The sequence below is a fragment of the Phyllopteryx taeniolatus genome, chromosome 1, assembly GCF_024500385.1.
Source record: "Phyllopteryx taeniolatus isolate TA_2022b chromosome 1, UOR_Ptae_1.2, whole genome shotgun sequence".
NCBI classification, from domain to species: Eukaryota; Metazoa; Chordata; class Actinopteri; order Syngnathiformes; family Syngnathidae; genus Phyllopteryx; species Phyllopteryx taeniolatus.
Genome location: NC_084502.1, coordinates 2,169,511 through 2,194,432, shown reverse-complemented (window position 1 = coordinate 2,194,432; position 24,922 = coordinate 2,169,511). Strand labels below are relative to the sequence as shown.

The following is a 24,922-nucleotide window of genomic DNA, read 5'->3' as shown; positions in this document are numbered from 1 at the left end:
AAGTAAACCTAAAACGCAGTTTTTAAATGGGGATTTCATTTATGATGGGAAAAAAAAAAATCAGTTAACTGGTGCTGTGTGAAAAAGTAATAGCCCCCTCAACCTAATAACTGACTGGGTCATCCTCAGCAGCAACAACTGAAATCAAGCGTTTTCTAGAACTGGCAATGAGTCTTTCACATTTCCGTGGAGATATTTTGGCCCACTCTTCTTTGCAGAATTGTTTAAATTCAGCAAAAATGGAGGAGTTTTGAGCATGAACGGCCGTTTTAAGGTCACGCCACTGCATTTCAATTGGATTTGAGTCTGGACTTTGAATGGCTACTCCAAAATCTTTTTTTTTGTAAGATGCTTGTGTCTGGGATCTTGTTCTTTCAGTCACGACCCACAGCTTGTGACCATAGGTGAGGGTAGGAACGTAGATCGACCGGTAAATAGAGAGCTTCGCCTTAGGTCATTCTTTACCACAACGGACCGATGCAAAGTCCGCATCACTGCAGACGCTGCACGGATCCGCCTGTCGATCTCCCGTTCCATTCTTCCCTCACTCGTAAACAAGACCCCAAGATACTTGAACTCCTCCACTTGGGGCAGGATCTCATCCCCGACCTGGAGAGGACAGGCCACCCTTTTCCGACTGAGGACCACGGTTTCAGATTTGGAGGTGCTGATTCTCATCTCAGCCGCTTCACACTCGGCTGCGAACCGCTCCAGTGAGAGTTGGAGATCACGGCTTGATGAAGCCAACAGAACCACCTCATCTGCAAAAAGCAGAGATGCAATACTGAGGCCACCAAACCGGACCCCCTCTACGCCTCGGCTGCGCCTAGAAATTCTGTCCGTGAAAGTTATGAACAGAATCGGTGACAAAGGGCAGCCTTGGTGGAGTGCAACCCTCACCGGAAAGTCCGACTTACTGCCTGGCAATGCGGACCAAACTCTGACACCGGTCATACAGCTAAACAGCCCGTATCAGGGGGTTCGGCACCCCCATACTCCCGAAGCAGCCCCCACAGGACCCCCTCCTGAGACGCCGGATGGTGGACCAGAATTTCCTCGAACCCGTCCGGAACTCCTCCCACGCCCGAGTTTTTGCCTCAGAGACCACCAAAACCGCATTCTGCTTGGCCAGCCGGTACCCATCAGCTGCCTCAGGAGTCCCACAGACCAAAAAGGCCCAATAGGACTCCTTCTTCAGCTTGACGGCATCCCTCACCGTTGGTGTCCACCAACAGGTTCGGGGATTGTCGCCACGACAGGCACAGACCACCTTACGGCCACAGCTCCGGTCGGCCGCCTCAGCAATGGAGACACGGAACATGGTCTGCTCGGACTCAATGTCCCCCACCTCCCCCGGGTGAAGTTCTGCCAGAGGTGGGAGTTGAAACGCCTTCTGACAGAGGATTAATCACATCAGTCTATCTAATACTCTCCCAAGAGTATTATTGAAATGTTTTTTTGTTTTATTTTTGCAAAAGACAAGCTTTTGTTTTGGGTCAGCAGTGGTTTTCGCCTTGGAACTCTGCCATGGACTATCGATGCCATTTTTGCCCAGTCTCTTCCTTACTGTTGCGTCATGAACACTGACTTCCAACTGTGGCAAGGGAGGACTGCTGTTCTTTAGAAGTTGCCCCGAGTTCCTTTGTGCCCTCCTGGATGAGTCTCTGCTATTCTCTTGGGGTAATCTTTGTATGCCGGCCACTCCTAGGAAGGTTCACCACTGTTCAATGTTTTCCCCATGTGAGGAGAATGGCTCTCCCTATGGTTGGCTGGAATACTAAATCTTTAGAAATGGCTTTTGTAACCCATTCCAGACTGATGGATGTCAACTACATTATTATTTCTGTTTTGGAACTTCTTTGGGTGATGTCATTTTGTTGGACCTTTTTTAGCTCTTTTGTCTGACTTGATTTTGTGGGGACAGATTCTGTGAGAATTCTTGATTGAACAGCTGTGGATGTAATCAGGCTTGAGTGTGATCAGTGAAAATGTACCAAAATTTGTGATTAGCCACAATTCATGATTTAACTAGGGGTGGAGTTACTTACTTTTTCCACACAAGGATAGGCAATTGAAGTTTTATTTTCCCTTAAATGCAATTATTTAAAAACCGCGTATTAAGTTCACTTGGGTTATATTTGTACATTTACATTTGTTTGATCATCTTATACATTAATTTGGGGAAACTATGCAAACAAAAAAAAACAAAATTGAGAAGGTGGCCAATACATTTTCAGGGCACTGTATATTTCAAGGGCCAACACCTGAATCCAAGGTTGGTTATTTCCTTTTCTAGGATAAATGGCAGTAAGTACAGGTATGGTCCAGTTAATAGTTAGAAATAATCAGTTGCCATAAAAATAAACTTAAGTCACTGAGTCACTCATGCTTTTGTGAAGGTCGTGTTCAGGCAGTTTTGTGGTTAAGAGTAGGAGATAAGGCAACTGCAAATACTACGCCCCGACGGCTCCCTCGGGAGAATCACATCACAGAAAGGAAGAAGAGTAAGAGGAGATGCAAGACATTCAAGGGGCACTCGTGTCTGAAAGCTTTAAGTTGAGTAGCCTTTTATCGAAAATTTGGGGTTGAGAGTTTGACTAATGTGCATTCTTGAAGTTTGCCAATGATAATTTTTAAATGTGCTATGATTAAATTTCCTGACAGAAGCCTTTGAACACAAGTCCCAAGCTGAAAAGCAAGTGAAAATACATCACTTATTTCCAAGCGTTTTTTTTTTTTTTTTTTTTGCAGAATCAGGCAGTGTTCTCCGAAATCAATCTGAATAATCTAATGTGCAACTTGCACTTTAAATTCTGATGGTCCAAAGTGATTTAATACATCCATTGCTGTAAAATGAAGGTGGGGGGAAAAAAAACAACCACATACAAAAGTTGACTGATTTGACATTTATTCACTATCAAGCTAAGTGCTCCCATATCAAGATACATTACCTTGCTTTTACACTGTAATGTCATTAAGAGTTTACATGGTAGAGGGAAGAGTTTTATCATCTAGGTTGTGTGAGCCCTATATAGCCCTGAAAAATAAAATACAAAAAACAAAAAAGAACAGGACATGAAATATAAGAAATCTGATTCATGTGCAAAGAGCACACCACACACTGCAACGAGTGCTAACTGAGGTGAGGTGCCTGAAATCCCCCCCCGCTTATCAATTCCACTGGTAACTTTTGTGCCGGGGAGGCAATTGAGGTACAATCGGATGAGCTGCGGTCCCACAATAAAAACTGGGGGGGGGGAGAAGAAAAAAAAAAAAAAAAGTATTATCGTAGAATTAAGGTAAGTGGTACAGTCAAAGGGATAAAATACATATATCGCTATTTTATTTTTTTTTTTTTGGGGGGGGGGATATTTCTATGAGACAAAATGAACAAAACAGTCATGTGACATGTAATGGGACTGCTGGGTTGCAACGTCACCCAGGCTTCGACTGAGCCTTGAGGCTCTGCAAAATAGCAGGACGTCCAGTATATACAGGTTTCCTGCCTCCTGCAACAGCCGTGTCTCTTAAGTACTAAGCACAAGTGGATCCCTCACACACAGCTATCAGTGAGTCAGCTCAATGGGGCTATGTACACCGAGGCACAGGTTCACACAAACCACAGGCCTTGAAAAAAAACAAAAAACCCCCCAAAAAAAGGTTGATTCATCCTATAGAAGACCTGAACCGCCCTACTCCCCTACCCCCAAAATTACCTCAGGCTCAACCCCTCACAACAAACACCAGCGCCCTCTAGTGACCTCCATCCTCCCTCAGATGGGTCCAATGTGGAGCTCAGCGAATAGTGTATCTGACGTACGGCACTTCAACGTCTTCGTCCGACAGGTCGTTGCAGCACAACTCGAACACCAGAGCTTTGACGTGCTTGCCCAACTTCTTCTTAGACACCTTGGTCACAATCTCAGTCATCCTACAGGACAGAGAAGAGAGGCTCAGAGAGGACTTCAGACTGCAGTTAGCAAATATTTTAAGAATACAGTATTCTCCCGATTTATTCATTGGACAAAAATTGATTTTGCAAAATTACAACTATCACGTTGAGTTGAGAACATGCATGTGAGATGCAGGTCTGGTGAGTGACAGTGAAAGACAATGTAGGGTTGGCTGGCTGTTAACTGCCTGACAAATAAGGGAGTTGCGGCCAGCGGCAGCTTGGGAATTAAGGTGCTTATCGAGTGTTTGTTCTCTTACCTTTCTTCCATTTTCTAAGATACGAGATTGTGTGTCAGGAATACTAGAAAAGACCCACCTTACTCTGCCACCTATTGGCTAGCACCTGTTGGTTGCACTCATTTGGTGCACATTTACTCCTTTGATTTCCTATGGTGTGGAAGCACTTCCGCAACACACGCACACGCACGGCGGGCCTTGTCCCAAATAAATTACTAGGCCAGATTTCCGACACCGCGCTTACAAATATGGACTCATCCTCCTGGCTCTTATTTATACGTGAAGTGGTGCGAGCGACTGCAGGAACAATCAGTGTGGAAAAATGATCTTCGACAGTTTTGTTTTTGTAATCAAATTGTAAGAGTTATTCGTTGCAGTCCTAACTTCAACCTGTGATTACATGACATGGGAGGTGTACTCACGGCAGATCAAGCCTCTCTCTGAGTTTGGCAGCAGGCATGAAGAATGAGTAGAGCATGGACACTCCCTGAGAAAGCATGGTGATCTCCAACTTATGCTCGTTCTTAAAAAACAACAACAAAGTTTAGTTTAGTATAATAGACCTCGGGGAGAGACAAACAGAAGAAGCCATACTTTAAAGAAGTCCAGAAACTGCCGCAGTGTCATCTCCTCTCCACTGGGCTGCAAGCCGCTGACCTCGAAACGATCCCATAACGTCCATTCGATTTCATAGTACTGTTAAGGAAAAAAAAAAAAAAGCCGAAATGTGATAGTTCGTCACGGCGTTCGGCCACACAGCCAACAAACGGTAGGCTTGCAAATAGTCTCCTCAGCACACACTGAAACCATCAGCGTGAGAAGGTTAGTCGAACTCACTTGCACCTAGGCGGATGGATTGCATCTGCCTGGTGCATCAGTATTAGCATGGCTGGATCATCATGGGAGTCACTTACCGGTGGGCATTTTTTTTCCCCCTGTGAGCTACACATGCACTAAGTGGAAATGCGTGCAGCAAGCCTTCCTACCTTATGCCTGGGAGCAGCGATGGGCTCGGAGAAGGCGAAGAACGGCAGGGACAGATTCATGAACCCGTTCTTAAATGACTCCAGCTTTTTATGCCCTTGGACGATCTTGATGAGCTCAAGGCACACCAGACCCACCACGGCAGCGGTGGTGGTGGCGATGGCGGGAATGATCTTGCCAGCTATCAGCTTGCTCTGGATGGCGGGAGGATAAGGACAAATACAATCAGAGATAAGAAAGCCGAGAATGTAAAAGGTGTGACGGTTTCCAAGGTGCAAGCGCGCACATTATGTCTGTCAGTAGGGGGGATGTCATAATTCTCTGCCCTCAAGTTGGATGCTGCTACTATGAAGTCCATGTGAAAGTTGGTATCATCATCCTGTTGTCAGGGAGCACAAAGAAGCAGGTTGTAAGACCAACAGAAAATCAAGTCAACTCAAAAACTAAAGGATGACAGAAACTGTACCTTTTCGAAGTCAATAGCGCAGAGCTTGAACTGAGAAGACTCTGGTGGAGGCAGCAGGACTTTCAGCTCCTCTAGTCTAGAGTCATCTGTTAAAGTAAAACAAAAAATAATAATAAAAAAGGTTGGTAATGCAGAGCTGTCAACCTATAAAAATTCACTTCCAGAACAATGTGTCCAAATTTGCCTGAATTTACAGATTTGCAAATTTTGTCAAGAAAATTTCCATCAATTATGGCTTCAATATTTGTCATTTAACCTTATGGTGCACGCAGTTGCAGCCTGAATCGGAGTACCAGTATGAGATTTTGACATTCCATCAAAAATCTGTGTCTGTGGATTAATTCACCTTTACCAAAAGCCTGGTAACAAACAAACAAAAAAAAGCCTAAAGCTCAATTCAGATGATCAGATCTCAAACGTCAAAATTAAAACTCAGCACTCTACTTTGCAAACAAACATAACATTACTGATAAGACTGAATTGAGTACACACGCGCGCGTACCCACACGTATATACCCACGCGTATATACACGTTTGACAATTGTTTTGGTTTGACAATTGTTTTGGTTTGTATTTTGTGGAATGTGCTTGTACGCACACAAGTACCTGTAAGAAGCAATGTAATTACGTCTTCTCTTGCATGCTATTTATGTTGCATATTTATATTTCCAATATCCACAACTGCCGCTGAAATGATAAAAATGGCCCCATTGTGGGACTAATAAGGGTTATTTGATATTACAAATATGTATTAGTCATATATTATTAACCTGCCCATGTTCTGAAGTGACGTGCGCAGTGACGTACCAATTCAGATGCGGCGTCCTGTGTGGACACACATTATTTTCTCTCTTTAAACACTTATTACTTGGCGTGTTATTTTCGAAGTTGTTTACTGTCCGCGAATACGCAGCTCCAGCCAGACCGATATGACAAGTGTATTGTTTCACCGAATCACTTATTTCACTTATGTTTTGCGACTGCATGACACGATAGCTTAGCGCTTAGCATAGCTTTGACATGGTCTTCCCCTGTCAACTCCTCGTCCTCCCTTTGTGACACTTGTTAAGAAGCATTGTAAGAATCGCTACCATGGAGGCGATGATCAGTGACTTACACTGCATTAACACTGGACGCAAAGAGAACGTTCACCTCTGCGGCTTGGCAGCCGGGGTGTCATAAAATAGCGTGCACAGAGCAGCTGTTCACTTTGGAAGCACCGGTAATGTCAGACGCTGGATTCCCCCCCCCATATCCTGACAATTATTGAACAATCAGTGTTATGGCCGTAACAATTCAGCGTTTGGCGCTTTCCGTAACAAAATAGACGTTCCGTAACATTTGGCAGCTCTAGTAATATTTCCAATCGTGCCCGCTTACCAACAGATGAATTGCTATTCTGTAGCTCCTGATCAGAGACGTGAATTTTCACCCCTGAACGCGGCGTAAAATTAGGCACCTTGACCTCTTGTGAGAACTTGACCACGTCCGCACGATCGGTGCAGCTTTCTATGCCATACGTCTGAGCAAACAAGTTGGCTGCAGCCATTATGTAGTCTATGTGCAGGTCCTAGAAGACAAAACAACTTCCGTTATTTAGGGGCTGGACGTGCCGCTTGAGAAGAAAGTTTGTCTTCAAACAGGTGGAGGACACAACAAACACTCACATTGCTAGTGCTGAATTCTAGGGGGTGAGGACACCTCTTTGGACCGGACCAGAAGGGGGCGCCAGAGCTGGTTAGCTGAAAGACAGATCGCAAAGCGTAAATTGATGTAAAATATTGCAACAGGTTATACTACCGCACAATTACAAGCGGTAGTGTCTACACCATGCCAATGCTACACAGTAAACAATAGCAAGAATGGAGGACATCCAGCATTTTTCGTTTTACCCTCTCTGTCATAGGGACAGGACTCGTCACGAGTCTGACTCGATTCACCTCCTGCAACAAATTGATGAAGAAGGAAAGCGCCTTCAACTTTTAAAATCTGACGTTTTGAGCCAATCTGGATTTGGAGCAAATAGACTAAACTAAGGTCTTTTGTAAGCCGTGCCAGGCAAAATTTCAAAACAATTTCCAAAAGGAAAGAAAAATTACATTTGCATGCACTATTTAAATGTTTGTGCAGAACTGTAACTCTTATTAGTATTATAGACTTCATATGCACAAACATGTAGAAATAAATTATGGTGACATAACATGTTCACATAGGCATGAAAATAGAACTACAAAACTGTCAACAGGTACCCTATTAGGGTATTTCTACTTCCTACTGAATAAAGAAATTTGATTTCTGATAATGAAGTCAATATGGAATTGCAACAAATCAAAATCAATTGTAACCCAAAGAATCAAAATTTAATCGAATCGTGAGGTTCATTACCCAGGCCAGCTATCAAGTATTTTTAGAAATGAGTAATCTACCTATTATCTTAGCTTAAAAATATTGCACTATTAAACAATTTGCACGTGAGGGGCATATTTTGTTGCTTGGGGTCGCCAATCATTGAGTGCGTATGGCACTCACGTCACTGCTGAGTGACGTGAGTGCCGGCGAATGAGACTAGAGTTGGCAGGCTGTGAACTGGCGTCTGCACGTTGAGCGATTCACTTGAGTTGTGGCCATCAGCAGCTCGTGTATGAATGTGTTCATTTTCTTCCTGTTCGCTCAACGAAGGGAGTGAAAATGCATGGGCGGCCATGTCTATCCTTGACCAATTGAGTGGACATTGCAATTTGTTCACTACATTAAGTTGGCAATCATAGATGTGCTATTGTGGTAACCATTGCACTGAATCTTCGTTAAGAGTGAAATGATGTCAAACTTGGGACTAACATTAGTCCGTGTGGAAAAATGATCACTGCGAAGCTCTGAGGCAGGATTCGATTAATCGTAGCAGTCTTCAAGGTAAAAGAAAATTCATCCAGTGACATACAGTGAAATAAATACCTGATCTGGGGGGAAGTTGTGCAATAGCTGGCGGATGTTGTTGCTGTATTGGCACTGCCAGTGGTTGCGTGCCCAGGCTACACAGTCAGCAAAACTGTGGGGGCAGTCTGTGACTAGACTCTTGTAAACCGCCTCTAGCAACTCAGCAGACTGACCTCCGGGAAGTTTCAAGGTGCGCTCCATGAACTTGGGGTCTCTGCAAGAAAAAAAATACAAAAAAATAAAAATTTAAATTGATCCATCAGATTTTATCAGGTTTTTTGGTTTTGATTACAATTTCTTCTCTACTAAAAATACCATAACGTGCAGCAATGTTCAATAAATACATTTTAAAGTTAAATTTAGTGTCATTGAATCAAAACAAAGGTAGTTTCATGCAAATACTGATGGCTAAATATTTTTTCCCCCATTTTCTGTTCCGTTCATGACGACTAATAGGGCAAATGACAAAATGAAATCTTTTAGGACATGAATGAGAAGGGTTACGGTAGCCAAAATGTAACAACAACACAAAGGTAAACTTGTTGGATAGATGCTAGTCCGCTTTCTGACTGCTGTTGATATGCCATTGAGCAAGGCTCTGACCCTACCACCTTGGCTTCAGAGGTGCAGTACTGTTTTGCACACCGCTTTCACTTTCTTCATGCATGCTTGTGAGCTTGTTCTGTGTGGTGTGCAAAACAAATATACAGCAGAGGCCAAGTTAAAATTCCCCTGTAGGGATGATGAGTAAATTAGTACAAAACGTGTTATATACACAGTACTGAATACAACTGCACCAGAGCTTTAGTTTGCATAAGAGCATATTAACCAGTGGTAGTTTTAGTGCAGCACCTAATAATTTCACTTGAAGTTGTTCGAATCGCAATGATTTTATTTTATTTTTTTCATTTTGCTTTCAGGCAAAACAAACCTAGTTAAGCATGTCGATGTGATTTATTTTACGATTACAATTCAATGATTAAAGAAACAGTTGTGCAATATGCGGAAGGCTGCTCTGGCTCACAGAAGTGGTTGCTTCATTTATTCCAACACAGTTGTGATGCAGTGTGTGTTAATCTAACAAATCACTTTTTTTTTTTAACCACGCAACACTAGTAAAGCCGTGGCAAACCAAGTAGGTACAGTGCTGTGGGAAAGGGGCTACAATTTTTGACTTTTTCTGTGCTAAAGACTCCAAATGCAAATAATTATTGCACAAGAAAGTACTTTTATAGGAGAAACTAGGAAAGCTAAAAACAAAGGCCTGGCTGGGTGCAGCAGTAAACCAACTCACCACCTATTTCCAAAAAAAAAAAAAAAAAAAAAAAAAAAAAAAAAAAAAAAAAAGCAACACGAGTGATGCCTGAGCTGACTTACGAGAGATACTGCAAGGCGTTCTCTGGTGGCTGCTTGAAAAGGCCCTCAAACTCATCGCGGGCCCACTAAACAGAACAAGTGGAGACATCAATAACTCGCTTGACTCAAACAATGTTTCCCTTTAAGTACAGCTATTATGCACGTTTACTCACTTGCAGTGTGTGCTCAATGGCATTTGGGAAATTCTTGAGGGTACAGATGGGGATGGACTTCTCAGGTGGATCCTGGCTAGAGCTGTACGACTCTGTAAGGAAGGGGATCACGACCTGGACATTGCCTTTGGTACCCAGAGTACCAGACTCTAGTAAGGGTTTACGGTAGTACACACACCTCCGATCCATGTACAAACCTGTGTGTGTAAAAATGAAAAAAAGAGATTAAATACTGGGAAGCATGGAGGAAGAAAGAACTATGTGGTTACTTACGTGCATCAACATTGTCCAGTGCATTGGCTACTCCATCAAGGCTTTCAAAGAAGTCGTCGTCGTAGATTCTCTCAGTGTCGGGGCCCACCCTGTTCTGGTGCCCAGTGATCTTGATGGAGGGGTTCATCTGTTTAACCGCTGCTGCAGCTGTATCACTTTTCATTTTCTGTTCACCACACAAAGACCAGAGCAACTGAATAGTTTGTGATCTGATAGAAAACAATCGGAAATGTGCTGAAACGAGTCAGATCAAGCATAGCAAACTTGTACGCACAATACACAGGTAAAGCAGGAATGAGCTATTGAAAGAGAACCAGACACCAACCGTAACATCTGATTGTCTGAAGAGGAACTGTCTGTTGAGGTTAGACTTCTCTATGGTGTCCATATCTGTCACAATGACCTCACCCTCGCCACTAGCCAGTCCAATCATGGCAAAGTTTTTTAAGAGCTCACAACCAATGGCACCAGCTCCGACCTGGAAAAGGTTAAATGCGTCAGGTACCCAAAATGAAACAGTAGAGATACAGCAACTCAGACAAAGACAATTCACCTGTTTTTTTTCTTGTACCACAGATGTACAATTTTAGGTGTGGAGTCTTCCTATTTATGCCTTGAGGAGACTCCACACCTAAACCTTTAGAAATGAGTAAGCCTTTTGGAATAAAGGTGAAACATCAACAAACAAGAGTCCAGTTGCCTTGATTCAACCCTTGCAGATTACCATCACCTGGATGACTGACAATCTACACAGACATCAACAGAATAAAAAACGTTTCCTATTAAATGCATCACTAATTTAGGACAACAGCAGTTTGTGAACTGACTGAGAATGGGACAATCAATGTTACATTATCCATATCAGAAACGAATTGAACATTTGTTTGAGCACCTCTTGCTTTTGGGATATAACTACTCTTTAGTTTTCATTTGGATCATTTCATAGCTGCATTTGCCATCAGCAAACCTGTCATTTTTAAACATCTTTAGCAACAGAAGGCCATTAATGCCAATGGACGGAATCTTAACGACAGACTCACCAGGAAGTAGCGTTGCTTGGCAAGCAAATCCTGCAGCTTGGTGCCAAAAACTGCAATCTGTCCATCGTATCGACTGTTCCTCTAGGGAAAAAAGCGTTTGTTAGCATAACGCTACAGTCTGGATCCATATTTGAGGGGGATTTGCTAACACCTACAGGGGCACACTCTTCCTCTGTGAGGACAACTCCCTCCTCTTCTGCCAGGCATTCCAATGCATCGAAGTACAACCACTGCATAATGGGCATGAATTTTCCTGTGCATGCCTAAAACATGGAACAAACGTAAATAAGTTGATTAATAGTTAACCAATAACCAACAGCTCGCAACTGACCTTCATAACTTCCTGTGCAGCCAGACCGCCAATGAAGGCATTGACAGGCGCCAGGTCGCCAGCAGCAACATAGCACATCTTTTTGACGAGCGCTTCATCAAGCTGCTCCACTTTAGCTGATCCAGACTGAGCAGAGTTCAGCTCCTTGGCCAATGTCAACATTTCTTCACCATCAGCCTGAAACACAGAGCCAACATAGTTAATACTGTGCATAATGTACACATCAAGTTCGACCAAAAAAAGTCATCAGAAAAGCCACACGGTGGTGATCACAGGATTGGTTTAGAGTCCTTGTCCTACTGCCATTGACAAAGAGATTACCTGGTTCCATGGTGCAGGAAGGCGGTTGTGTTTTTTCTGGAAGGCGTGGATGGCCTGAAAGCCCACGTGTAACTGTGCTGGACGCTCAAACTTGCCAAAGTCTGTCATTATGAACTCTGGTTCAGCCATGGAGGAGGAAATGGATTTCTACAGCCCAAAGATCAATACAATGATGACTCACGAACATAACCATTAAACATTACCAACTTCATTCTGTTTTAGCTACTCGAATATGAACTATACTGCTCGAGTGGGCCAACAATGGAGATGACCAACTCGATTTTTGTAAATTTATGGTGGCATTGCACAACTCAACTTACAAAAGTGAATTTCTTGGGCATCTTGACCTGGGAAACGATTCCTCCTCTAACATAATCTGTAAATCCTGCTGTATCACAAATGCTGAAGGTGTAGGGCCCTGGATGACAACAGAACATGTCAGTCAAGTGATGGTTGTCATAAGACCAACTGCATTCTCACAGATAGAAACAGGCCTTACCCAGAACTCTGATTTCGACCGGCTGGCAGCCATTTAGTTCGGTCATTCCTTGAACCTCCGAGAAGGTTACAAAGTCTCCGCTTTCAAAACCGTGCCGGGCCTCATCCAGGCAAGTCACAACACCTGGATTGTCCTGGTGAAAGTATCACGATTTAGTCAAACAATCAACACTGATGTTATTCCTTCGGTAAACAAAGCAGGTGGGAAGAACTAACCTTTGTGATCATGGAAATCATGGCGCTCAGTGGCTGTTCACCATTCGTGTCGTGCACTATCATCTCCTCGCCAAAGTCGCAAAACAGCTGGCTACAAATAAACAGACGCGTCAGACAACATCAGACGCCTCATGGAAGTCAACGATAAAGATCTTACCCAAACAGGCCCCGAGTATCTGCGACGATGATCTTGATGCCTTTGCTGTGGCAGAACTCTCCCACTTTCTGCTGCTCCTCCATCGTGGAGATAGTTAGCACTACAACCTGAGGTGGAAAAAAATTACCATTAAAGCTCTTATGTTTCCATACAAGAACCTTCATTGAGTTTCAAATAAGGCTTATACCTGGAACTTTGTCAGGAAGTCTTCTGTGAGCGCACCCGTATATGCCGCCACAGGGACGTAGTTGTTGAGTTCAGCCAGACGGGACTGACTGACTTCTGCTCTGTTCTTCCCCAAATCCTCCTCTCGAATGTAAAACTAACAAAGCAAAAAGAAAAAGACAAAAACAATCATAAAAGCAATCAGACATCTATGCACACTCTAGCAGGTATTCTCAATCGGGAAAACTAGAAGTATCAAATAAACACAAAGAAAAACCTAAATTCTTAACCCTCGACTTAAAGGGAGGGCAAGTTCATGACTCAACAGAAAGCCACCTTCAATGATGTCCAAAAACTGGCCCGAGCGCTACTGTGATCACAATTCAACCGGAGGCCACCCGCTGATAAATCTGGGTCAGTCTTTCACAGTAATTGAGCGAGAGGTTTGCAGTCGCACTGTTTTGAATTCAAGCAGTACAAAGCCTGTCGTCGCAATAAATTAAGAGGGAAATGTGCTCAGTCATTGAAATTTAACTCACGTTTATACTTGAAAAAGCATCATCCTAAACTCTGAGATGGCAAAATATTGCATTTAACATGAGTAAAGTATGTCAATGGATGTTTATGGAACGCATTGCTGTGTGGCTCTGTGCATGCCAGTTGAGCCCGCATAGGGATATGGATTCTCATATAGTTTCCGAATCCATTTTCCTTAAGTCAAGTTGCAGTAAAACATGCAAATCATAGGTGAAATCCATTGCCAAATCTAACCAGATTACACCAGTTGAATTTAAAAACTGAGCAAATGGTGAAAAAAAAGGGAGATTCTCCTTGCACATGCCCACTGACCTGAGAAGAGAGGTCTCGCCATTCTGCGACACCTTGGTCGTGCACAGTGACACTTCGAACTCCCCCCAGAATGACGGTCTTGGCAATCTCCACTCCGAGACCTCTCATACCGGAGATGAGGACATTGGAGTTTTGCATGCGCTTCATTGCAGCATGGCCCAACACGTACCTTAAGAAGGAATAGGTGGGTCAATACCACTATGAATTGCCGGTGGTGTCCTCATCACAATCGCAACCATCATATAAATGTAGCAGAATAATGAAACTCTCAAGCCCAATTATAAGTGGCCAACCATTTGTATACATACCAGTACAAAATTAAGCATCTTAAAATGTGTTCCCTTCACTTTATACTTTTTTTTTTTGGATGTACGTGATTTTGGTTATGTCCCACACCGCTCTGCTAACAAGTGTGTTTAGTCTTTTATTACTACCAATTCAAATACCTTTTAGGTGCTTTTTTTGGTCCACAGGTTATTTGATAAAACAAGTCATTTTGATCAACTATTTTCATAACTATATTAAACAGTGGATAGTTGCAGGAAATATTTACAATTATGTTTGGTCATTTCCATCATGTGTGTATTTGGATGTTAAGCTGAGAAGGGCCTAGCTGAATCTGTGAACATTGGCACTTATTCCATAGTTCTGGATTTACAATTGTCTGCAGAAAAGAAAAATCCTCCCAAATTAGACTTTAGTCATTTTAGGTTTGTTTTCTGATGAAATATTTGATTTCCAGCCAGTTTTTGGCCCGCCCACGTTTTGGACACATCACGCACAGAAGGAGATGGCATTTCCTCACTGAACTACTACATAGCCTGCGGTATAATTTTTGCTTATTTTGAAACAATAACGAGTGGAAATAGTGATAGGTTTTTTTTTTTGTTGTACTAAAACGCCTCTGAGGAAAAAAAGAGCCACACACGCCAATGGCACAAAGATGTTTGAAGAGTTTCTACGGATGACAAAGGCGTTTTTGTGTATACATGTATATACAACCCCAATTCCGATGAAGTTGGGACATTGTGTTAAAAAATAAAAACAGAATACAATGATTTCCAAATCTTGTTCAATCTATGTTGAATTGAATACACTACAAAGACAAGATATTTAATGTTCAAACTGATAAACTTTGTTTTCAGCAAATCATTATCTAAGAATTTTATGGCTGCAACACGTTTCAAAAAAGCTGGGACAGAGTCATGTTTACCACTGTGTTACATCACCTTTTCTTTTAACAACATTCAATAAACGTTTGGGAACTGAGGACACTAATTGTTGAAGCTTTGTAGGTGGAATTCTTTACCATTCTTGATGTAGAGCTTCAGCAGGTCAACAGTCCGAGGTCTCCGTTGTCGTATCTTACGCTTCATAATGCACCACACATTTTCAATGGGAGACAGGTCTGGACTGCAGGCAGGCCAGTCTAGTACCCGCACTCTTTTACTACGAAGCCTCGCTGTTGTAACACGTGCAGAATGTGATTTGGCATCGTCTTGCTGAAATAAGCAGGGGCGTCCATGAAAACGACGTTGCTTGGATGGCAGCATATTTTTCTCCAAAATCTGTATGTACCTTTCAGCATCAATGGTGCCTTCACGGATGTGTAAGTTACCCATGCCATTGGCACTAACACAGCCCCATACCATCACAGATGCTGGCTTTTGAACTTCACGTCCATAACAGTCGGGATGATTCTTTTCCTCTTTGGCCCGGAGGACATGACGTCTACAATTTCCCCAAAACATTTGAAATGTGGACTCGTCGGACCACAGAACACTTTTCCACTTTGTGTCAGTCCATCTTAGATTAGCTCGGGCCCAGAGAAGCCGACGGCGTTTCTGAGTGTTGATAAATGGCTATTGCTTTGCATAGTACAGTTTCAAGTTGCACTTACGGATGTAGCGCCGAACTGTATTTACTGAAATTGGTTTTCTGAATTGTTCCTGTGCCCATGTGGCGATATCCGTTACACACTGATGTTGGTTTTTGATGCAGTGCCGCAGGAGGGGATCGAAGGTCACGGGCATTCAACATTGGTTTTCGGCCTTGCCGCTTACATGCAGTGATTTCTCCAGATTCTCTGAACCTTTTGATGATATTATGGACCGTAGATGATGAATTCCCTAAATTCCTTGCAATTGTACGTTGAGGAACATTGTCCTTAAACTGTTCGACTATTTTCTCACACACTTGTTCACAGAGAGTTGAACCTCGCTCCATTTTTGCTTGTGAATGACTGAGCAATTCAGAGAAGCTCCTTTTCTACCCAATCATGGCACCCACCTGTTCCCAATTAGCCTGTTCACCTGTGGGATGTTCCAAACAGGTGTTTGATGAGCATTCCTCAACTTTCTCAGTCTTTTTTCCCACCTGTCCCAGCTTTTTTAGAATGTGTTGCAGCCATAAAATTCTAAGTTAACTTTTAGCAGATAACCATTAACTTAGAATTTTATGGCTGCAAAGCCATAAAATTCTAAGTTAATGGTTATCTGCTAAAAGTTAATTTTATCAGTTTGAACATGAAATATCTTGTCTTTGTAGTGTATTCAATTAAATATAGGTTGAACACGTGTGTGTGTGTGTGTATATATATATATATATATATATATATATATATATATACATATACACACACACACACACACACACATATACACACACGTTGGCAATATAATACAAACGTGAACAAAGCGGTATTTAGAAACTCAAGCAAGCTGTCTTTTGTTTTTTATTTCCTTAGAGGTTATCATTTTAGAGGTGACCGGATTCTGCCTGAGAGCTACGATATGTAAAATATGAGTTAATACTGCCCGTTAATATAAAATAAATATTTTTTGATCAATTAAGTATAATTTGATCATTTCCCACAGCACACCTGAAGATATTGACTCAGGTAGAATAGGGACAATTTTTCTGTTCTGGCCAATACAGTAAGGGAGGACGATCGAAGACTTACAGTTGTCTGGAGTACAGGCCTTCATCAATGTCAGCGTCATTGCCATTCTTAGCCATGCCCTGCAGAGAATGAATACCCAGGAGATTATGAAGGGGGGGGGGGGGAAAAAGCAATGTCTCATTTTTGACTTGTCACACGGTCAGTAAGGGAGTGCGCTTACGTTGGCAGGTGTGTGGGACAGATCAGTTCTGACGGAGTTTGAGGAGGAGCAGTGGGATCCCGTCTTCGTCTCTGTTCCTGACAAGCGACGTTTCTTGGACAGCGGCGAGCTGGACATCTGCGGGTCACCCAAAATAGAATTTGGGTCACAATCAATGCCGAACAATCAGCACGGAACAAATGACAACTCAGCCACAGATGATGTGGTTCCATAATTGCGGAGGATGCCGTCGAGAATGATGCTACAGAATCCTAGCTGTTTTGGTGAGAAAGGATTTCTCACCCAGAGAGCAGCTGGCCTGGCTCTGAGCCAACAACAAATCTGCTAGACGACACAGCGAACCTCGGAAGAGCTATGAATAGAATCATTATGCGCCACTTTCATACTCAGGGACAGGTCTCCCTTGTTTTTTTTTTTGCGCTCGATTGTGTATGAGACCTGCTTTTGGAAGAGTAACTGTGACAGCTTGTGAACAAAAAAAAAAAACAAAAAAAAAAGCGCTGAATCATTGAAACGTCCCTGCGGCTAACAGTCCACTTGACAATAACTCAACCACACGCAACCCGAAAGGACGAGTCCATTCGGCCTTCTGACCGGGGAAAACACGCCCCCGGGACGTGCGGATTTAAGCGGCCGCAGGTACGTCGGAGTCCTCGCCCGCCCGTCGTGGAACACTTTCACCCGTGTCGGTTTACCGTGTTCGGCGGGTTGTGAGAGCCTCGAACGATCCGGAAAAGCAGCGAGGACACAATTCAAAGTTGGGCTGAGCGGAACAGTGGACGCGAGCTGAAAACGAGAGCGTCCCGCACGCCGCCTGACGCTGCATTGCGATGAAAGCGAGCGAGCCCGTTTCAAAGGCTTTAATACAACGCCCCAGAAAAAAAGCGCGTCACGGCTGCGTGCCACTAATCGCTTAAGTCGCCTGGCGAGCGAGCGGCAACACGAGGAAGCCGAGAGGCGACGGCAAACGCCATTAGCGCGACAGCCTCGGCCTAACAGGCCCTCGCGCGGCTCCCCGTCGCAACTTTCGCCAGCTAGCTAGCAAAAAGCCTTCGCCGAAGTTGCCGAGCGCAATCGACGGCGAGCCGATGCGCTCGCTCGTTAACAAAGAGAACAACGTTTAACGCACGCGACCCCGTTCGCCTTAAGTCAGCTCCGGCCGCCCCCATTGATTTCTCGTTTCTTACCAATAATCCTTCCCGGGGCCTTTCCAATGCGAACCCGCTCCTCGCCCGTTCCGCTCGGATGTCAGCGATGAGGAAAGCGTGTCGAGGGAGGAAAAGCTTCGTGAGAGATCGGCCTGCTCGCGTTATACTGTCGAGTCACTGCGTCGCTCGCAGCGCCAGGGCTCTAGTGCAATTGCTGGCTTTACGACTGCAAGACGGGAACAAAACCAAAATGGCAGATGGGGAGAAAGGGGCGGAGGAGGCGTGACGCACGGCCCGAAAGATTCCACAGGAAAGGTCGGCTCGCTTGCACGCTCCTCGCGCACGCCGCCGCCCCATTGGCTGCGCGAACCCGCTCGCCCTGCCTCCGCCGACATGCGCGAATGGAAAGTAGCGCTTGTACTCTACTGTACAATCAACTGCAGCATCGATTAGTCGAGACATTCAACGCGAGTATCCACAAACAAACAAACAAAACAAAAAAAAAACACATGCAAATTGCACAGCTCTCATTCATTGCAACATTTTGGTTCCAGCCAAGTCACCTCATTGCAGACAGTTCCAAATCACGCGTGCCTTATTTTGCCTCTCCGCGCTCCACTGTCTGCATATTTAATCCGAGGACAAAAACTTGCGACTTGAAGCAAACATAGCACAAACACAGGGCGATTGGAGAGCTGCTGCTAAGAATGTAAAAAGATGCGGTGCATTCTTCGCCATCCGCCAAATAGAGGTTAAAGGCGTTCATAGCTGAAGAAGATTATTGGGGGATGGGGTGCCTGCCTGCCTGCCTGCTTGAATGACAAAGGCACACGAACGTGTGGGCCGCACAATTCTCGGGGACACATGTCGACACGGGTCCCAGTCTGCTCATGTTTTCCCCGCAACGTGACAAAACCGTCATTTCGAGCACGTTAGGAAATGTCAACGGAGCGCACAGGCTGCGTAACTCGAGAAGATGCTCGGCATTCTGTGCCCCGCTCACGTCGATTCACGTCATAGCGTTGCTCACCTAACGTTTACTCGGCAATCGGAGCCATTTCCACTCATTTGTTTCACGAGGTCCTGGCGAATGGAGCTTGATGCAAATGACAGCGGGCATGTGCTTAACTTTTAGCACGTCTAATGTGAGCAGCAAACTGTTTCCCAGCTGCCATGGTGTGAAGATACCTTGCCAACCAACAATAAGAAATCATAATAATTTTACGAAACTACAAGGAATGTCCACATGCTCATCTATCAGACACTTAAGTCACGGCGATTATACTATAAGGGAGAATTGAACTAGTGCAGCGTTCTCACAACAACGCAGCGAAAACGACTGCGTAGTTGTTAGCGTGCGTGCAGCTAGCCTTCAAGCTATCTAGCCACCCAATGACTTTTCCCAGCTTGTTCGCTAGCTTGCTAACATTAGCCACCTAGCTCGGGCTCGCATTCACGAGACCGAGTGTGCACAACTTACCACATCCGATATTACTCTGCCTGGTCTGTAGTATTAAAAAAGAAAAATCGTCCTGTAGCAAAGAAAACGTCCGAACAAACCGCGTGACAAATTATCGTCGCCGTTGAGGGAAGTGTGTCAGTTTTTCTTCTGGACGGTTCCCGCTGCTAGCTGAAGCGGTTCTTTGCCCCCTCACTAGTTCAGTCAGCAAAGCAAAGCAAAGCAGCAACATGTGCACGTTCAAGACGCAACCATCGGTTCCTTTCCGAGGCTTCAGTCAAAGCCTTCGCAATGATTTACTTCAAGATGGAACTTCAAATCATCATGTAAGTTCACCCAAAATTATGCTTCTAAAATGATCGAGTTGTATACTTGCCTAGATTTTTTATCGTATTTGCGTAGTTTATCACGGTGTATCTTTTTTCCACCCCCGTGCCCTCAAAATGATGGTCTAATCCAAAGTGCCCGCAAGGTAAGAAGGGAAATGTAGGCTCTTCGAGATCCTGCGTGTGAGCGTTGGCCAACATTCATTTGAAGTCTGTGTGCGCTACAATCGCATTTCACTCATTATTAATTTAAACTAGTTTAATAACAACCCCCCCCCCCCCCAATAAAAAAACATAAATAAAATAAAACCGGTAAAGATAATATTTATTTTTAGTTTTTTTAGACTTGCATACACAACATATTTTACATAGAAGGGTGGATAGACTTGATCCAGGTGGAGGTACATAGACCCCAAAAAAGAATGACTGAACTTTAAATCTCCTTTACATTTCTGATAAGTAAAAGTAAAATAAGTCAAGTTCTTTATGTCAAGAAAATATATAGATTTTGGGACAACTTTAGCAAAGAATCAAAGGGTACCGAGAAAAGAAAATGGCTATAGTAAAATTATTAAAGTACAAATGGAAGGGCTTGAATAAGGCGCGTTGAGATCCTGTGTGATAGCATTGATCAACATTAATTTCAAGGCTGTGCGGCCTATAATCACATTTTGGTCAATGCTGGTTTAAAGTAATTTATTAATCACCCGCCAGTCAAAACATCAATAAATAAAACCGGTAAAGATTATATTTATTTTTATTTTTAATGAAAGACTTGGAGATACAATATATTTTACTATTGGGGTAGAATGGTGGATATATTGATCCAGAGAAAAGCACATAACATGAAGGTACATTGGCCCCAAAAAAGAATGAAGAAAACGTAAATCGCGTTTATATTTGTGATAGGAAAATAATTTGAGTTCTTTCTTCCCAAAAGGCAAGATTTTTGAATGACTTTGGCAGGGGTATTTAGAAATTAGTAAATCTCTATTGCAGTGATAAGGTTTCCTCAGTCCACTTGGCTGGAATTTCGACCGCGCTCTCAAATGAATGGCTACATTAAAAGGATGAAAGTACAACCCCAAGTCCAATGAAGTTGGAACGTTGAGTTAAACATAAATAAAAACCGAATACAATGATTTCCAAATCATGTTCAACCTATATTTAATTTAATCCACAACAAAGACAAGATATTTAATGTTCAAACTGATAAACTTTATTGTTTTTAGCAAATAATTATTAACTTAGAATTTTATGGCTGCAACACATTCCACAAAAAAGCTGGGACAGGGTCATGTTTACCACTGTGTTACATCACCTTTTCTTTTAACAACATTCAATAAACGTTTGGGAACTGAGGACACTAATTGTTGAAGCTTTGTAGGTTGAATTCTTTCCCGTTCTTGCTCGATGTACAGCTTCAGCTGTTCAACAGTCAGGGGTCTCTGTTGTCGTATTTTACGCTTCATAATGCGCCACACATTTTCAATGGGAGACAGGTCTGGACTGCAGGCAGGCCAATCTAGTACCCGCACTCTTTTACTACAAAGCGACGCTGTTGTAACACGTGCAGAATGTGCTTTGGCATTGTCTTGCTGAAATAAGCAGGGGCGTCCATGAAAAAGACGTCGCTTGGATGGCAACATATGTTTCTCCAAAACCTGCATGTACCTTTCAGTATTAATGGTGACTTCACAGATGTGTAAGTTACCCATGCCATTGGCACTAACACAGCCCCATATCATCACAGAGGCTGGCTTTTGAACTTTGCGTCCATAACAGTCCGGATGGTTCTTTTCCTCTTTGGCCCGGAGGACACGACGTCCACAATTTCCAAAAACAATTTGAAATGTGGACTCTTCGGACCACAGAACTATTTTCCACTTTGCGTCAGTCCATCTTAGATGAGCTCGGGCCCAGAGAAACCGTTGGCGTTTCTGGGTGTTGTTGATAAATGGTTTTTGCTTTGCGTAGTAGAGCTTCAAGTTGCACTTATGGATGTAGCGCCAAACTGTATTTACTGACATTGGTTTTCCGAAGTGTTCCTGAGCCCATGTGGTGATATCCTTTACACATTGATGTCGGTTTTTGATGCAGTGCCGCAGGAGGGGATCGAAGGTCACAGGCATTCAACGTTGGTTTTCGGCCTTGCCACTTACATGCAGTGATTTCTCCAGATTCTCTGAACCTTTTGATGATATTATGGACCGTAGATGATGAAATCCCTAAATTCCTTGCAATTGTACGTTGAGGAACATTGTCCTGAAACTGTTGGACTATTTTGTCACGCGCTTGTTCACAAAGTGGTGAACCTTGCCACATCTTTGCTTGTGAATGACTGAGCAATTCAGGGAAGCTCCTTTTATACCCAATCATGGCACCCACCTGTTCCCAATTAGCCTGTTCACCTGTGGGAGGTTCCAAACAGGTGTTTGATGAGCATTCCTCAACTTTCTCAGTCTTTTTTGCCACCTGTCCCAGCTTTTTTAGAATGTGTTGCAGCCATAAAATTCTAAGTTAATGATTATTTTCTAAAAACAATCAAGTTTATCAGTTTGAACATTAAATACCTTGTGTTTGTAGTGTATTCAATTAAATATAGGTCGAACATGATTTGCAAATCACTGTATTCTGTTTTTATTTATGTTTAACACAATGTCCCAACTCCATTGGAATTGGGGTTGTAGAACTGGAATTGCTTGATTAATAATGTTAATAGATGTTTAGACATGAGGACGTTTACCACACACAGCATAACAAGAATTAGGAAGCAAGTTACAATAAATCTATTTACAATTTGCAGGACATGATTCAAATAGTGATTTGTCATTTCTGTTAGACAACGTTTGTTTCCCGTTCTACGCATTTTTTGTTCAACTACAAAAACCACCTGCATTCCAGAATGATGCTGTTGTGTAGTGAGCATACAATGCACACATTTTTCAAAATCATGCTCTTTGTAGCTTTCTTTCAAAGTTCTGTCTGTTCCCTTTTATTCAACTGTTAGAGTTCGGTGCAATAAAGATGTACTAAGAAGTCATCTCATCTTATCGTGTGCTGTCTTGGTGTGACAGAGTAACTTATAAATCAAGACCAACAAGAGAGAATAGGATTGATTTCCCATCCATCCATCCATCCAGCCAATTTCCGCACTCCCATCTGGACTGTTTGCCTGTCAATTGCAGGAGAATAATATTATTGACACCCAAATGAAGTCTGTGGCATGTTCTGTACAGCATTTGATCATCATCACTTACTTCATAACCCTCTGCCCATCCCAGCTCTGGGGAAATGTCCAGAACATTCAGTGCCACTCTGCCCACACTCTTGATCTCCTGTAGCCCAGACCGAGGCTTCAGACGGCGGGGAGGGCGGAGGGTAGGAAGGAGGAGGGATAGTAAGGCGAGGGAGCGATGGCAGCGCGGGCCTGGGCGAAGTTGGCAGAGGTGGCGGTGTGGCCAAGGTTTCAGCAGAGGCGTGATGATGCGCGGTGCGTGCCCAGGAGGTGGCAGGCGAGGCGTGCGTGCTCCTGATGCGTAGCGTTTCGGGTGGGCAGTCACTGATTTGCTCCAGCAATGAGGGCATGTCTCCCTCGATCTTCTCCAGCACCGCCACCATTTGCTTTTCTATCTGCTCAATCACACTGTCCATTTGCCAGTCGCTTGTCGTACTGCTGCCCACTCCTCCGTGATGCAACCCGGTCCCGTACATTCCGAAACTACTTCCACTTGCATACAAGGTGCAGTATGGATTCCCATAGGCCCCTGCCACCCCCATGCCTACGGTCCCAACGTCTCTATTGTACGGTGTGGCGTGCCGGCCTAAACTAGCAGAGCTGCCAATTGCGTAGCAACCTTGACCTGCTGCAGAACCTTCACTGGCAATATTAAACTCTGCACTATATCGGTCCGTTTTCTTGGCGTCCCTGTCCCTCCTCAACACAGGACTAGCTTCACCCCTTAACCTAACACCGAGACCTACATTCGGCCTAGTTCCCGGCGCAATTGCCGGAGTGACTGACGCTCCCGCCGAAGTCTCTGCCACCGCCTCGGGCAGTTGCGTCTGACACCAGCTTCCGTCATTTCCATCCTTGTGTGTAGTGTTAGCTGAGGCTGTGGGTGGAGGCCCATGAAGTGTTGCAGTCATCTTGAGTTTATTGCCGGGATCAGGGGAGGTGCAGGTCTGTTTCCTGTCAGGATGAGAACCTGAAGTACTGTCTGACAGCTCGGTGCGTTCAGCGGTGGTAGTGGGCGTTATCTGGGATTCTATGTTTTCATCCAACTTGGCAGCTGTTTTCTTGGTATGACCATCTTGCACTTTCTTTGTGCCAAGCTTATCGCAGGATGGCGATGCACCAACTTTAAGATTCACCTTTACCTCCTGCTGGTTTTCGACCTCCTGGTCAATGTCTGCTGGTCTTTTTTCAACCATTACCTCTAAAGGCACACCGCCCGTTATCACCCGGCCTTCTCTGACCCTGCCACCTTCCTCGTCACTTGTCACCTCGGACACCCCTTCTTTTACTTCCCCTGCACCTTCACCACCCTGTGCGTCAGCTGAACTGTCAATCGCTGACTCGGAGTTCTTCAGACGCTGCATGAAGGTGGTGACGCGGATCGCTTTCTGCAAAGAAAGGGAAAGCAAAAGGATAACAGAAAAGTTCTTTACATATAGGCCCACTACTAATTGTGTCTCTGCAATACATTAAAACTTTGCTTGTATAATTATTATTAAAGCATAAAAAAAAAAAAGCTTTAATGTCTTGCATCTGACAGAGCTTATTAAGGCACCACCAAACTAAGCACTGAAATGTGATTCGTGTGAAGTGAATTGTGCCTGTATTTGCTTCCAGGTGGATTTGATACAATGCACCCTGGTGTGAATCAGTCTCAAGACTCCATCTTCTCATA

General features: G+C 43.7%; 2 protein-coding genes and 1 non-coding gene across 5 annotated transcripts in view; all 3 read right to left on the bottom strand.

Annotated features, from left to right (window-relative positions):
- Positions 1-2,891: 2,891 nt before the first annotated feature.
- Positions 2,892-19,864, bottom strand: uba1 (ubiquitin-like modifier activating enzyme 1). 2 transcript variants are annotated; one of them, XM_061795661.1, is made up of 26 exons: positions 19,705-19,864; positions 17,077-17,193; positions 16,917-16,975; positions 13,955-14,123; positions 13,128-13,262; positions 12,941-13,047; positions 12,784-12,874; positions 12,569-12,701; positions 12,390-12,487; positions 12,070-12,216; positions 11,749-11,925; positions 11,573-11,680; positions 11,418-11,498; positions 10,703-10,855; positions 10,378-10,543; positions 10,105-10,301; positions 9,953-10,017; positions 8,594-8,789; positions 7,309-7,383; positions 7,022-7,211; positions 5,642-5,727; positions 5,462-5,554; positions 5,178-5,369; positions 4,786-4,887; positions 4,614-4,714; positions 2,892-3,931 (listed from the first exon to the last, which is right to left on the bottom strand). In XM_061795661.1, exons 2-26 carry the CDS (start codon positions 17,191-17,193, stop codon positions 3,796-3,798), a joined length of 3,174 nt encoding a protein of 1,057 aa, XP_061651645.1. In that variant the 5' UTR covers positions 19,705-19,864; the 3' UTR covers positions 2,892-3,795. The 2 variants fall into 2 exon arrangements, with proteins under 2 accessions (XP_061651645.1, XP_061651558.1); XM_061795574.1 differs by lacking the exon at positions 19,705-19,864 and adding an exon at positions 18,264-18,530.
- On the bottom strand, positions 4,977-5,097 carry LOC133465629 (small nucleolar RNA U6-53/MBII-28). Its single transcript, XR_009784694.1, has one exon. It is a non-coding gene; the product is annotated as a small nucleolar RNA U6-53/MBII-28 (small nucleolar RNA).
- An 826-nt stretch (positions 19,865-20,690) lies between the features above and the next one.
- camkvl (CaM kinase-like vesicle-associated, like) overlaps positions 20,691-24,922 on the bottom strand; it is a 28,478-nt gene continuing 24,246 nt past the window's right edge. For both annotated transcript variants that reach the window (XM_061795858.1, XM_061795783.1), the window contains 2 exons: positions 23,270-24,635; positions 20,691-23,184 (listed from right to left, as the gene is read on the bottom strand). In XM_061795858.1, coding sequence (XP_061651842.1) covers positions 23,271-24,635 — 1,365 coding nt within the window. In that variant the 3' untranslated portion in view covers positions 20,691-23,184; position 23,270. The remainder of the gene's footprint in view (positions 23,185-23,269; positions 24,636-24,922) is intronic.

Coding starts and splice junctions, on each gene's coding strand:
- uba1 (XM_061795661.1), bottom strand. CDS start 17,193: ATGTCCAGCTCGCCGCTGTCCAAGAAACGTCGCTTGTCAGGAACAGAG. Junction 12,702..12,783: donor TGATTTCCATGATCACAAAG/GTTAGTTCTTCC, acceptor TACTTTCACCAG/GACAATCCAGGTGTTGTGAC. Junction 11,499..11,572: donor CAGAGGAAGAGTGTGCCCCT/GTAGGTGTTAGC, acceptor TTTTTTCCCTAG/AGGAACAGTCGATACGATGG.